Raw genomic sequence first — 14,747 nt, forward strand, 5'->3', positions numbered from 1 at the left:
TGCTAAATCAGTTTTGTAAGAAAGTGACACATATCATAAAACATATTAGCCATTTCACAAAGAATGTCATTAAATATATATATTTTTAATATTTTTACTAGTGTTGTTTTCCATTTTTTAATCTTATTTTTAAGAGAAAATTTCAATTCGGATTACTAATAAGAAAGATAGCTTTATTAGTAGATTACAAGTAATTTAATAATAATTTACATAGTTGTCTTAATTTGTGGGAAACATGTCAAAATGACATTTTTTGTTAAACATAGTAAAAACTAGTTATAGTTGATGTCTAGAACTTGCTCATTATGTTTCACAAAAAGTGTCATTTGGAGAAGTTTTACATAAATTAAAAAATAAATTAAAAATGTAAAATATATATTAAATACACTAGAAAAGTTAGCAATAAAAGTAAAATTTGATTTTTTTAAATATCTTAAAAAAACGACATTTTTGTGAAAGAAAAATAATGCTCTAAAACGACACTTTTTGTTAAAAGAAGAAATATTTTTTATATTGTATTCGGCTCAAAACTATTTATGATACAATGATAGATATGCTATAAACTTTACAAAAAATTCTAGATGTGTAAATACTGTAAGTAGTTGTGGCAGTAGTCACTTGATTTATATAGACAATTCGTACTTGTGCGTAGTTTAGGAATAGAAAATTAGTACTTGACTGGTGAATCTAAGACTTACTGTTTTAAGTTCTATTCAAACTAAATGAGTTAATGTACAACCAAAGTGAATAATAAGAAAGTGAGTTATTAGTAAATTAGTATTTCAAAATTTTGACCAAACTAAGCTGCAAAAATAAGCTTTGTAAAAACCGATTAAGGTATTTGATTAAAATAATGTAACAATTAAACAACAACAAAAAACTATTCATGGTTATCTCAGGGTAAAAGAAAACTATTTATGTTTTTCTAAACCCGATGAGTTGGAAAACCAAATGAACCGATGCAAACCGGATGTCTATGATGACGACATTGATTGACCCCTTTAAGTCTTTAACAAAAAACAAAAAAAAAAGTCGTCAAATTTGTTTTTTTTTTTTTTGTCTTTTTTTCGTTTCTCTGACATTATTAATTGGGGGAAATTAGAAGAAATTGTAGTAACCCTTGGTGGCTCGTACGGCTTCTTCACTAACTTGCCGGCCTATGAATATATGAAGAATGAAGATCATTTCCTTCCTTTAATCTCTCCTCCACTTTATTCATTGCTGTACTCTCCAAAGCTTCAAATTCGTGTCCTTTTCTTCTTTTTTATTTCTTTGATTACTGCTTCATCACCTCCTCTCTGCTGGAAAGCCCCAAGCTTTTTTTCTGGGTACTTCGGTTTCCTCATAGTATGATGCATTAGGGTTTTTGGGGTTCTGAGGTTTCCTGTCGAAGTTTGCTAATTTGGGTTTGTTCTCTCATATTCTGACATTGGTGCGGTAGCTTTTATGCTTATTTTAGCGTCTTTCTTCGTAACTGAAAGGCTGAGCATTTGATTCCTAAAGCTTGGCGTGAGTTCGTTTGATGATGATGAGGAGTGTTTATGGAGCTGGATTGGAGAGGATCCTCCTTGTACTCTCTTGATTGTTGAGGACAAAGAGAGAAGGAAATGGATCTATGGTTAATCGCAGCTACTGCTGCTACAGGATATATAACCAAACATTTGCAAAATGTATCATCAAAAGGTAAATCGTCTTCTGAAGATTTGAATAATGTGAAGCTAGAATCTCCGAGATGCTTGGCTAGTCAATTGATAAGAGTCAAGAAACCAACAAGTGAAGAAAACTTTGAGGATTGCCTAAATGGGGAAACTTTTGATCTTTCTAAATGTGACAATTCACATGGAGTGGAAGTAGCTTCGAGTAATGAGGAGTATTTTGGAAGTAATGATGAGATTCGTTCAGGTTCTTTTGGGAACAGAGCCTTTCTTAGGAGAAACCAGTGTCGTATCAAGCCTTTTTCTATGGAGGGGAGCGTAATCTCTCGGTTACATAGAGAGAATTTGTCCATGGAGGAATATATGCGTAGCCCGTTTCCATCACCTTGTGGTGGCTCAGTTTTGAGGCCCTTGCTTGTTACCGATTGTAAAAAAGTGATTAGCAACAACACTGGAGATTCTATCAGCCAGCATGTTCCGGAATGCAGGATTCCTCAGCTTAGGAAGTTGGAATCTTCAGTTCTTTATGCTAAGAGGGGAGTTGGAGGTGCCAAGAGCGCTACTAGAAGATCAGATCATGGGATTGGTAAACTTTTTGCTATCTTTTTGGAAATGTAAGATTTGTTTGTACTGACAGAGGAGAGAGACTTTATAGTGTTATTTGTTTTTTTCAGGATCAAAAGATGCAGCGATGCTGCTATGCGTTGGGATTTCAATTGGGATAATGTCATCATTTGTAGCAAACCAGACCGAACTAAACAAGGTCAGAGTCGAGTCTAAGCAGACAGACAATTTGGTAAAGGATTTAGAAGATGATCTTAAGACAAAAGACTCATTGACAGTGGAAGATGATTTACACATTGGTGGTGAAAAGACAGCAGATAATTCAGAATCTATAAGTGAAATTGAAGCAGAACTTGAAGCTGAACTTGAAAGGCTGGAGATCAACATAAAATCTTCCAACATTGATACAAAACTCCCAGATATCTTTGAGGTGAGCTTTATACTCTAGCTTTTGCTCTTTTGGCCGATCTTGAATGTTCATTCTGGAAGTTATCCCGCTGCAATAAACAAATATTTGATCTTAAAAGTAGCCATTGTTTAATCATCTATAGAAGTTCATGTTGTTTCCTAATTCTGCAGCTGGAGCCAGCTTTTGAAGAAGACTTTGCAGAGGGTGAGCTGAGAGATGATCAGGTTGAAAGGCAGCGTTTTCATGAAACTGAGTCCAAGCAGGAATGGAGTGGCAATTCAACACCTGAAACAGGAAACTATATAGTCTCACCTCGTGAGTTAAGCTTGCGTCTGCTCGGAGTTATCAATTCACGTTATGAAAGACGGATTAAAGAACTTGAGATTGCCTTACAAGAGAGCGAGAGTAGAGTGGAACAGCTGGTCGTGGAAGCACAGGAAAAGAAGAAACCATTGCCAAGGATTTGGCAAAGCCAAGAAGTGATGAATTACAAGAGAGACGCAAATCTTCCAGTTTCTGGAGAGAAGAATCATAATCCTGGAGAAATACAACCTCTGGTTATGAATCTAGCAGGGGAAGCACTTGATGCATTCAACGAATCTTACGAGGAACTGATGGATATAAACGACTACTCAGAAGAAGATGATTTACAATGTGAGAATGAGCGGCAAGAAGAATCTTCAAGCAAAAGTTCACCTTGGAGCCATAAGGATTACGTAAAGGACTCGTCAAGAACTTCAGAGGATGTGAATTTCTCAAGGCTGCAAGATCTACTTGGTCTGAGCGACGAAGAAGAAGAAGAAGAAGAAGATGAGATGGAGAAGCATCTGATAAAACAGATTGTTGAGAAAACAAAACAAGGGTCTTCTGCTGTGTTAAATGCTCAGAAGATGCTGTTTCTCATGGAACAAACAGAACAGCATCCATAATATAAAAAAAAGAAAGCATTATTACTCAAATTGGTACTTAGTGTGTGTATGTATATATATAGATATGTAAAAGATTGGTACAACTTATCATGTCAGATTCAAACATACTGGAAAAATCGAAGCAAATAATATGTTTTTGTCAAATTCAATGTGTATACAACATATCAAAGCTAAATTGTGACGAAACCAACAAAGTTTTGGGTCGAAACCTTTCTAGCTTCGAGAGAGGATTTGGGACGAGGCGCCAATATAAACCAAAAAACGAGACAAGAAGAGGCGGTGAAGTTTTGAAAACAAGACAAAGTAAGATCGGCGGGAACAATTAACCAAAAACCTAATAGCTCCCGCGCAAAACTTTTTTACTTTACAAAAACACTCTCACTCTTCTTCGTCTTTTCACTAAATTAAAATTTAGGGTATTCGAGAAAGAGAGAGAGAAAGAGAAATGGAGAACACAGCAGTGACACAAGATGGTATCGCGACAGTCTTATCTAATCAATCCCTTGATTCATCTTCGGTTCTTCGACCCCAAATCGTCGTCCAGGTCGTAGATCTTAAGGCCGTTGGCAATCGATATACGTAAGTTTCTTAACCTCCTTTCATATAACAGACCTCTCTAGATCTTGTATGTAATCGATATGGGTTCTTCTGATTTGTTTATAAGATACCTCTTGCCATAAATTAGATTAGGGTTTCAGATCTGGGTTTTGTTAGAGTCTTGCCAAGCCTTGATTTTGAGGGCTCGATGAAGTATCTATGTTGCTTGACATGTGTGATTTTGCCTTTTTATTTTATTTACCCAGGTTTAGTGCTAATGACGGGAAGACGAAGATGAAAGCAATGTTACCAGCGACTTTGACATCTGATATCGTCGCTGGAAAGATTCAGAATCTGGGTCTCATTCGTCTCCTTGATTACACCGTTAATGATATTCCAGGAAAATCAGAAGAAAAGTAATTATGATAAATCTCTTATAGCTTCTTTGATGGTCCAAGATTGTTAAGTAAAGAGAAACTAATCTTTGTCTTCTTTCAGATATATGCTTATAACAAAATGTGAGGCTGTTGCTTCTGCACTAGAATCAGAGATTAAGTCCACGGGTATAGTGTTGAAACCTAAGCAGGAGTTTGTTGCTAGATCAGCTTCACAGATCATCAATGAGCAAAGGGGAAAGTAAGTGAACCTTCTTATGGATTCATATTCTTTGATTTAATTGTTTGTGAATGTTGCTTAACACCAACCTCTGTTGCTTTTTTTCTTGTAGTGCTGCACCAGCTGCAAGAATGGCTATGACCAGGAGGGTTCATCCGCTTGTGTCCTTGAACCCTTATCAAGGGAGTTGGACCATTAAAGTTCGTGTCACAAACAAAGGAGTCATGAGAACTTACAACAATGCTAGAGGAGAAGGATGTGTGTTTAATGTGGAACTAACTGATGAGGAAGTAAGGCTGCTTTGATGAATTCTATGGTTTCTGATTTATTATTGTCTTAGACTTTTATGTGGGTTTATTGATATTCTTCGTTTATGGAAATCCAGGGAACACAGATTCAAGCAACCATGTTTAACGCAGCTGCAAAGAAGTTTTATGACAGATTCGAGATGGGAAAGGTTTACTATATATCTAGGGGATCGCTTAAGCTTGCTAATAAGCAGTTCAAGACGGTTCAGAATGATTATGAGATGACTCTAAATGAGAATTCAGAGGTTGAAGAAGCTAGTAACGAAGAAATGTTTACCCCTGAGATAAAGTTCAACTTTGTGCCCATTGATGAGTTGAGTACATACGTTAATCAGAAAGACCTTATCGGTAAGAGCTGTTTCCCGTATAAAACTCTTCTTGCTGTTAAAATTTGGTTTATGACGATATTTAGTGTCTTCAATATTATTTCATTTCCAGATGTTATTGGTGTTGTTCAAAGTGTATCTCCTACCATGAGCATTAGAAGGAGGAATGACAATGAGATGATCCCAAAGAGGGATATAACTCTAGCTGACGAGACAAAGAAAACAGTTGTGGTGTCCCTTTGGAATGATCTAGCAACTGGCATAGGTCAAGAACTGCTATTCATGGCTGATAATCACCCTGTTATCGCTATTAAGTCTCTCAAAGTTGGAGATTTTCAAGGTAAATTTCGACTTTTATACTATATTGGTACCTTGTTTAACTTGTTGCTGATGTAAACCTTATTTTGCTAGGTGTTTCATTGTCTACGATCAGCAGAAGCAATGTAGTGATAAATCCTGATTCTCCAGAAGCTACCAAGTTGAAATCTTGGTATGATTCTGAAGGTAAAGAGACATCTATGTCTGCCATTGGTTCTGGGATGAGTTCTCCTGCCAATAATGGATCAAGATCCATGTATTCTGACAGAGTTTCTCTTTCTCACATCATTAGCAACCCATCTTTAGGCGAAGAGAAGGTGCTTGAAACACTTTCACATATTTATTTACATATTAAGATCTAAGAGACAGAAAAGTTGAGTTATGTGTCTTGTATGTGTATTGCAGCCTGTATTCTTCAGTACTAGAGCTTACATAAGCTTCATCAAGCCAGATCAAACAATGTGGTACCGTGCTTGCAAGACCTGTAACAAGAAAGTGACTGAAGCAATGGACTCTGGTTATTGGTGTGAAGGTTGTCAGAAAAAGGATCAAGAATGCAGTTTAAGGTAAGATGACAGTGCAATTCAAAAAGTTCCTATTTAAGAACAAACATTAGAACTTGTTTTTCTTCTGTTCCTCTTTAATCATGTTTACTTATTGCATGATCAGGTATATAATGGCGGTGAAAGTCTCTGACTCAACGGGAGAAGCTTGGTTTTCTGCATTCAATGATGAAGCGGAGAAGATTATTGGCTGCACAGCTGATGAACTCGATAAACTAAAATCAGAGGTAAGAAAACTACAACAATTTAAAACCTTTAAGAACACATTCTTGATTATCCAGGTTCTGATGTAAGGTACGATGTTATGTTGGTTTTCTCCAGGAAGGTGAAGTAAATGAGTTTCAGACAAAACTGAAAGAAACTACTTGGTCATCTCATCTCTTCCGGATCAGTGTTTCTCAGCAAGAGTATAACAGTGAGAAGAGGCAGAGGATAACAGTAAGGGGTGTTTCTCCAATTGACTTTGCTGCTGAAACAAGATTATTGCTCCAAGAAATTTCCAAGAACAAGACATCTCCGTAATTCTAACCTCAAGCATGTTTTGTCTGGCTTTTGTTGAACTAAAGAGTCACTAAGTTTGTAAGTTTCTCTGCAGTCGGTTAAATTAGTTCATGTTATAAGAGAATTGACTTTTAAATCTTTGCAAGTGTTGCAACTATCAATTCTGAGAGCTATTTGGAAAAAGTGGAAGCAATTTATTATAATATTGAAGAACATGAAAAGTTCCAAGGGTTCTACAAAATTTTGCTAGCTTAAGAATTCAAATAAAAGAACAAATCCAAGTGGGAGTCGTCACTATTGCTGTGGCAAAGGAGTCCTCAATTCCTGGTAATTGTGTAGACTTCCGGTGAAATCAGTGAACAAACCATCAACACCGATCTTATTGAGCCAATAATCATACTCTTGATATGCGTCTTGATTAAAATCTAGATGCAGAAACTGGTTCTCATTACGGTATGTGTATGGATGTACCTAGCAAAAACATTATTCAGCGTGAAGGTTAATGCAAGATGATAGCCAGAGACAGAACTTTAAGTCCTACACACATACCTGAAGATTACGCGAATGCGCTCTTGCAACTAAATCTGTTGGCGTCATGAGACGGTTGTTGTTCACAGGCACAATTGTGTCTTTCCATGGACCAATCCCAATTACATATGGTTTAATGTAATCTAAATATGCGTCTGATGTAATCTCCGCGTATGTCTGCATTCACATTCATTTATCTTATTATAAAGCCATTCTGATTGATTTGAAAACAAAATTAGGAGGAAGAATGTAAATAAGTAAAAGACCTTATTGGTGTCTTCTGTTAGAATAGTGACATCGTCGATCAAGAACAATTTTGGTGAGTCAGTCATGCTTGAAATGTAAACAAGCGAAGTTGCTGCAAAAGACTGAATAAATATTGGCTGCTTTAACCAATCTTGAGACATATATGAGCCTTTGTATCCATATTTCTCCAGAGTTTCCACAAATTTATCCTCAAACTTTTTACCATCCGCCCATTTCACCTGCAGAAGTTTCCAACAACCATATAACAACCTCTCCATTTAGTGACTAAAAGTTGAAAGCTAAGATTATGGTTTGCTTACTTGCTGATTCATGAAAACCGGATTTTTGATCTCTGGATATATCCCAACTACTCTAGGTGCATCCAGTGCTATCGAAATATACTCGTCGAAGGTAATAATCGGAAATTTACCTGAGATACCAAATAACTCGTTTAGAACTCATTATGCAACAGTACATCTCAAAATGTGTAACACCATAAAAGATTTTACCATTGTACTGTTGATCCCTGAAAGGATACCTCTGCTTTGCACCAAGTGTTTTCAGTTCTTTGAGAGTGAAATCAACTGTTATTGGGCATGTTCAGTCTCATTGTTAAAATTTGAAATAATTAACCCTGAAAAATTGTATTATTACCAAAGAGATGTTACTGGAGTTACCAGTGAAGAAGCCGGTCATGTTCATTCCTTGGACTTCATAAGTTCTCTTACGGTCAGCAAACTCCTTATGGTCTGCAACATCGGTTGTATCATCGAGATTAACATCGTGATGACATATCAGAACACCGTCTTTTGATGATAAAATATCTGTTTCTATGAAATCTGCACCCTCCTCAATGGCCCTCTGCAATCAAAAACAACCTTCTGAAACCGGGACAAAAGTAGTGTAAAGGTAGAAACTTTTGTATAGAGATCCAGTACCATATATGCAGGAGCAGTTTCTTCAGGGAACTCTCCGTTTGATCCTCTGTGTGCAAGATTATAAGGACGAGAAGTCTGAAGCGGTTTCTTGGTTGCATGTTTTGCTTCACTTGGGAGACGATACAATGGCCTTGAGGCACAATCAGCAACCAACAACGACAGTAAAAGAAACGGTAGAAGATCTGCAAAACATAATAAAAATTGCTTAAACGAAGAATCAAATTTGTAAATCTTTAGACATAGAAACAATCCTAGTTTAGCTACAAAAGCCAAGAACTCTTATCATATTGGAGATTTGACACTTACAGTTGAAGCCCATGACTGAATAGAGCTGAAAATTCCTCCAACTACCAAACCTGCATGCATCCAAAGTCTAAACATTATATAGATAGACCAGCTTATCTCCAAGGTGTAAAAGATTTTGCCAAAAAAATCGCAACAACCCAATCAGCATAAGTAGGAATATTCCACTGAGATATCAGATAGAAGGCAAGTAAACTCTTGTTTTCGATTGCAGCATATCCTTGTTTGAAAGAATAATTTTATTCAGAGAGTTTTTAGAGTAAGTGGAGATCATACATAAGACAGATATGATAAACATAATTCGGTGATAAAAAGATGCAGAACATAAGGTAAGTCGAGAACAATGCAATGATCTCTGTTCTCGCTTTCTGATCCTTTGTTAACTACGTATGTGCCTGCTTGGATCCTATCGCATGTCAGAGATCTGACAAGCCAAATTTGTAAAAAAAAACCTCTATGGTTGAATGAAATAGTCGATGATAATATTGCAATTCAGAAGTTGTTTGTATATATGGAAAAAATAAACTCTTTAGCATATAATATAGAATCCCAGACAGAGAAAACACAAGACACAAATCTTGAATCTTATCACATAGATGAAATCAGTAACGAAGTACACCAATTCTAGAGTAGAAATATAAGAGCTGACAAATTGATAAAACTAGAGAGAGAGAGAGAGAGAAGCTCCTCTCCATTCTTCTCAAATTCCTCCCATGAGATCACCATAGTTACGCATCAGGAAGACTCCTCCTGCAAACATCCCAAGTGCTCTCAGAAGTTTCTGCACCCAAAAAAAAAAAAGAAAAAATTCATATGAGGATTCTGATCCAAACATGGACTTGTGAGATTGATAAACCCTAAATCTCTTACCCAAATTCTGATACGAACACAAAATTTTATATAAAAGACACAGAGATATAAAGATCAGCTCACAACAACTAATTTGGCATCTCGAAACATACTAAAGAATCAAACTTTTAGTCTCAATTGAATCATTTTTGGAAACCCTAAACCGACAATCAAACATCGTTTCGATCGAAACTGCTTGATCTAGTTCCGAAACATACAAGAGAAATCGACTGCGATTGCTCAATCGAGACCTAAAAGAAGACAAGGTAAGGGGAGATAAGTTGTTTACCATGTTAACGGCCCATTTTTGTTCGTCGTGAACCTCAGAGTGCCAGAAAGCTTTAAGCTTGTCGAATGATACAACATTGTTCGCCATTGTTGCTGCTACCAAAAAAAAAAAAAAAAAATCGAAACTTGTTTGATCGTCTGGGGTCTCTCGGAGACAAAGCTAGGGCTTTTAATAAACGGAGGTCGATTTGGGATCGGGAAATTTTTAGTCGGTCACTTACTTCCAATTCTATTAAGAAGGGTTTAGGGTTCGGTAAATTACGAAACTAACCTTTACTAATACTACTAAAAATACTAACCGGTTAAAAACGGAGTGATTTGGATTGATTTCAACCGGAGAAGAGTTAACCAACGAGAAAAAGACACGTGTACAACACAATCTTCAAAGCTCGTGTGATCTACAAGGCTCTCTTCTTGGTGGTGGTTCGGTTCCTCCATTGAAACAAAATAGCTTCGACAAGAGAGTTTTTAGAAAATGGCAGCTAAATTAATCTGTTCGTCTTTAACAGTGCATTCAATGGCGAACAAGAAGCCTTCACCTTCTACAACAAGAACCATATCCTCAAAGAAGGTAAACGTAACACACAATTCAGAATTGATTTGATCCCTCTTCTTTTTATAATATCTTCCCAAATCTAATTGATTTTTTGTATGTTTATGTTTTTTTGGCTGTGAAAAGAGTACAACGACTCAACAGGTGAAACTACTGACAAGAGTTGAGCAGCTCAAGCTTCTGACCAAAGCAGAGAAAGCCGGGCTATTGTCTTTAGCAGAGAAGTCAGGTTTCTCTCTGTCGACCATCGAGCGTCTTGGATTGCTTACCAAAGCCGAGGAGTTCGGCGTTTTGTCTGCCGCCACTAACCCTGAAACGCCTGGGACGCTATTCACTTTGAGCCTTGGTTTGCTCCTTCTTGGACCCGTTTGTGCCTATATTGTTCCTGAAGATTACACTTGGGAAGTGGTGGTTCAGGTTCTTGTGGCTTTGGTCTCTGTTCTTGGTGGCTCTGCTGCTTTCGCTGCTTCTGGTTTTGTCTCCAATTTGCAGAAATCTGATTAGCATTGGTGTTTTGATAAACCGGTTGGGTTTTTTTGTTTATCAAATTGACTCGTGTAGCAAGAGACTTTTTATGCGTTTAAGATGAACACTTTATGATGGGGATTCTCATGTATTTGAACTCAATTCTGTCTTTTCTATGTAAATGGTTTCATATATAGAAATCCAAGAGAAACCTTTTGAATTTAGCTGGTGTAGTGTGTGTAACTTATAAAAACTCATAAGCTAACCGCCTAACCCTAGTGGCGTGGTGGTAGTTAAACTTGGTGGACATGCGGTAAACCCATCAGATGTTTTGAAGAAGTTAAAAAAGCATGCATGTGCCCATATGTTCAAAGGGTTGTCAACATTTGTTTCATAGAAAGCTACTAACATGTTTTTTTTTAACCATGAACAAGTTTTACGGATGGATTGGTTTATGTCATGTGAAAACAGAGCATTTGTAGATTGCCAATAAGATGTGAACAAAACACAGCCCACTAGAGGGAGGACTGCACCATCCAATAAGTGTTTCAACTTTCTCACCATGCTTACTGGATGGATTATCTGGAACTGGAAGCTAACATCTTAATCTCAAACACAAAACGAAATAATATATTTTATTCTTAAAACGCTATAAGAAGGAGAGAAATATGGACTCAATACAAAACAGAACATCACTAGAAAGTTTCTTTTCCATTTTCCATGATGAGAATTCAGAGTGTTTCCATTTCCACAATCCTTAAAGAAAAATGAAACCAAATGCACTAAAGCAGAGAGCCTAGTAGCTTACTAATAGGAGGAGGATTGAGGTGGAATGTAGTAAGGCGCGGGGTAAGTTATAAATATACGATCCTTCTCCTTATTCTTGAGGTTAAATGTTCCGCGTTCGTTGTTCTCTATGTAATATATGGTATTTCTGCAGTGGCCAGACGAGCTGGCCTTGAGACAAAATGCTTCAGACTTGGACAGGAAAATACAGAGATCTCCAATGTCTTCGGTGTATGTAGCTTTTCCCATTTCGTTTAGCTTAAACACCATTGAATGCCTCGTTTCCATTCTCCTCTCCATTTCCATGTTTCTCTCTATGAACGTCTTTACCATAAACATTTCTCCAGTGGGTCGCGACTCCACCAAGTGTTCCGTCGTGCAACACGAATCTAGGATTTGCAACTCTGACTGAAAGAACTCAGGAAGAGTTGTAAAGAAGCTCAAAGACAATATCTTAGGTTTGTGCATATGCTGTCCAAGATCCCAGGATCCCGTGTGTGCGCCTCCAGAACCCAGCATGGAGAACATCTTGTCTCTCCTTGAATACATGACTCTGGAGGAGAAGAATTCAGGTTCTTCGATTCTGATGTTGACCCACTCCGAGCTGTCTTTTCGAGCAGGCCTACATAAGCTGAGCTGAGGTCCCAAGAACTTGACGGCCACGATGCAGTCATCGTCTTCAGGAGAAGAGGAGGACATGGCCACGTTGGTTACAAATTGTGTTTGGCAATGAGGCAGAGTTACGAGAGGAGGTAGTGAGATTCGCTTCGGGTCAGAATCCGAAGCAATTGGGTTGAGATCATCCTGGAGACGCACAACGCCGTCTCTCAAAGTAGCCACCCAGCCATGAGATGCTCCTATCGTTCCCGTTGCTTTCACCAAATCCATTGGCACCTTCTTTTCCAAAACCTTGATTCCATAAGAAGAAGATTCATCATGACTGTAATCGCCAATGACGAGTTTACCGACATCCCCATCTCTGGAAGTAGATCCACAATGTTCGGCCCCGACAATGTGACAGAGAGGGGTCTCCGACAAGAATCGAACACCACAGAGGTAGTGTCTCTGCAGAGTGCAGAGTAATCAGACATGAGCAGACGCAGAACAAGAAAGCAATACGGAACAATTCACGAAGAGAAGAGAAGAGAAGCTTACATTTACGAGCAGAAGTGGTTGCCCCTAACACAAAGCCTGGAGAGAAGCAGAGATCTCATAGTGGCGATAGAAGATACAAATTAAACCCCAGCTGATATAACATAAAAGCTGGTAATATATAGTGCCCTCCAGTAAATAATGAAAAATATTGAAAAATATTTTTTTTTTCAATATCATTAGTTAATAGATTAGACTCAAGAAAATAAATAAATAAATGAGCCAAGAAACGAGAACGACACAGGAGTTATTTTTTTTTACCAAAAAAAATAATGAAAAATATTTTCCTTGCCCACCAAGTTTTGGAAAGTTACACTCACCTTTCTTACAATAACTCCTGTGTCTTCTCGTTTCTTGGTTCATTTATTTATTTATTTTCTTGAGTCCAATCTATTAACTAATGATACAAAAAAAAAAAAATAAGCCTACAAAATCATCTATGATATTATATGATGTTGGGCTAGTGTAAGATTTAATTTGCCTATTATTAATGATGGCGTAAGGACTGAGTAATGCTAATGCAAATGCCACATGATTTCCAAACAAAGCAATTGTATAAACAACTCTTTGTTTGATTGTCTGGTTTGTGAAAAAAGATTATTCGAACCCATGACCATGTATTACCGATGGGCAATTGTCATAAATACCACTAAATTGGTTTTTTATTACAAAAATATTATAATTTAGTTTTTTTTTTCAAAAATACCACTAATTTTTTTTTTTTCAAAAATACCACATAACTGAATTAAAGTTCTAATACTAAAAACTAAATCCTAAATTATAAATACTAAACCCTACCCCTATAAATTATACCCTAAAGCTAAATGTGTCAACCCAAACCTAAAAAAAAAAAATTACATCCTTAAAAATTATTTTTTTTTGTGTTTGTGGTAATTTTAGAAAAAAAACTTTAGTGGTATTTTTGAAAAAAAAACTAAAATGTGGTATTTCTGGAAAAAAACCTTTTTAGTGGTATTTAAAAGAATTTCTCATTACCAATTGCTACAAATTTTTCTACAACTACAACCACTACGGCTTTGAGATTTTAAGGTTTTAAGATTATGAAAGATGTGTGATCAATGCAAACACACATCACCTTACCCAAAAAAAAAAAATGCAAACACACATCAACAAAAAACAAAAAAAAACATCTATATAAAATGTGGAGCTTTATTTGTTGTTTAAAAAGAAAAAATTCCTTGTAATTAATTCTTCAAAATGTGGTTAAATTAGGTGATTAAAGAATCTAGATTTAATTTATGTTTAAATTGATTTTCAACATATCATCACGCTAAATTGAAACTTTTGTTAGAGAGAAACCGGTTTGTGTGATATATTTAGAATGAGACTATAGAAAAGGATAACGTCAAAAAAAAAATTATGGTTGTGAATATAAATAAATAATTTATATCAGATTCCTGCGATGTAGCGTAGTATGAATAAAGGGGAAAAATGCCAATTTATACCTGTACAATTTTTAAAGTGTCAATTTTTACCTGCACAAACTCAAACTCATAGTGCCAATTTATATCCGTGTTCAAACAAAATTTAAATTTCATACTCTAATAGTTAAAATAGTGCGGATTTCAAAATCTAAATTAACAGATGCTGACTCATATGCCAGGTATGTAATGAATGGCAGCGTCTTCAATAAAACGGTGTCGTTTTGATTTTAAAATTTAAAAATATTTTGTAACATCAAATGCCATTTTCAGTTGATCCACAGTCATATTCGAAACAAGTAGAAACGTTTATGTTTATAAACCTAAAGATGTACGAAGCTTGTCTTCACACCATGACTCATGATATTAAGATTTTCTCGATCTGTTCTGTAAATCAAACTTTTGACCGTTGATTCATATCGATGGCAAGTGCATATTTATGGGCGTTTGCCGAGGATTATGGGGCTCACAA

The 14,747-nt window shown here is 36.4% G+C and overlaps 6 protein-coding genes across 6 annotated transcripts; 3 read left to right on the forward strand and 3 right to left on the reverse strand.

Annotated features, from left to right (window-relative positions):
- Nucleotides 1-1,034: 1,034 nt before the first annotated feature.
- LOC104734819 (uncharacterized) lies at nt 1,035-3,701 on the forward strand. Its single transcript, XM_010454471.3, has 3 exons — nt 1,035-2,241; nt 2,330-2,649; nt 2,799-3,701. Exons 1-3 carry the CDS (start codon nt 1,608-1,610, stop codon nt 3,555-3,557), a joined length of 1,713 nt encoding a protein of 570 aa, XP_010452773.2. The 5' UTR covers nt 1,035-1,607; the 3' UTR covers nt 3,558-3,701.
- Nucleotides 3,676-6,908, forward strand: LOC104734822 (replication protein A 70 kDa DNA-binding subunit B). The gene is made up of 10 exons (XM_010454474.3): nt 3,676-4,136; nt 4,361-4,510; nt 4,593-4,730; nt 4,822-4,999; nt 5,095-5,365; nt 5,456-5,683; nt 5,755-5,978; nt 6,067-6,227; nt 6,331-6,451; nt 6,546-6,908. Exons 1-10 carry the CDS (start codon nt 4,003-4,005, stop codon nt 6,744-6,746), a joined length of 1,806 nt encoding a protein of 601 aa, XP_010452776.1. The 5' UTR covers nt 3,676-4,002; the 3' UTR covers nt 6,747-6,908.
- On the reverse strand, nt 6,899-8,882 carry LOC104734821 (glycerophosphodiester phosphodiesterase GDPD6-like). Its single transcript, XM_019235060.2, has 8 exons — nt 8,744-8,882; nt 8,438-8,619; nt 8,177-8,360; nt 8,009-8,083; nt 7,820-7,929; nt 7,520-7,738; nt 7,275-7,430; nt 6,899-7,196 (listed from the first exon to the last, which is right to left on the reverse strand). The coding sequence occupies exons 1-8, from the start codon at nt 8,754-8,756 to the stop codon at nt 7,020-7,022; spliced, it is 1,116 nt and encodes a 371-aa protein (XP_019090605.1). The 5' UTR covers nt 8,757-8,882; the 3' UTR covers nt 6,899-7,019.
- A 366-nt stretch (nt 8,883-9,248) lies between these two features.
- Nucleotides 9,249-10,090, reverse strand: LOC109128501 (mitochondrial import receptor subunit TOM5 homolog). Its single transcript, XM_019235062.2, has 2 exons — nt 9,879-10,090; nt 9,249-9,521 (listed from the first exon to the last, which is right to left on the reverse strand). Exons 1-2 carry the CDS (start codon nt 9,963-9,965, stop codon nt 9,441-9,443), a joined length of 168 nt encoding a protein of 55 aa, XP_019090607.1. The 5' UTR covers nt 9,966-10,090; the 3' UTR covers nt 9,249-9,440.
- Nucleotides 10,091-10,192: 102 nt separating this feature from the next.
- LOC104734820 (uncharacterized) lies at nt 10,193-11,115 on the forward strand. The gene is made up of 2 exons (XM_010454472.2): nt 10,193-10,448; nt 10,557-11,115. The coding sequence occupies exons 1-2, from the start codon at nt 10,353-10,355 to the stop codon at nt 10,932-10,934; spliced, it is 474 nt and encodes a 157-aa protein (XP_010452774.1). The 5' UTR covers nt 10,193-10,352; the 3' UTR covers nt 10,935-11,115.
- Nucleotides 11,116-11,504: 389 nt separating this feature from the next.
- Nucleotides 11,505-12,925, reverse strand: LOC104737884 (uncharacterized). Its single transcript, XM_019235061.2, has 2 exons — nt 12,837-12,925; nt 11,505-12,746 (listed from the first exon to the last, which is right to left on the reverse strand). Exon 2 carries the CDS (start codon nt 12,567-12,569, stop codon nt 11,703-11,705), a length of 867 nt encoding a protein of 288 aa, XP_019090606.2. The 5' UTR covers nt 12,570-12,746; nt 12,837-12,925; the 3' UTR covers nt 11,505-11,702.
- Between the last annotated feature and the right edge of the window lie 1,822 nt (nt 12,926-14,747).

This window comes from Camelina sativa, chromosome 13, assembly GCF_030686135.1.
Source record: "Camelina sativa cultivar CO46 ecotype springtype chromosome 13, ASM3068613v1".
Taxonomy (NCBI): domain Eukaryota; kingdom Viridiplantae; phylum Streptophyta; class Magnoliopsida; order Brassicales; family Brassicaceae; genus Camelina; species Camelina sativa.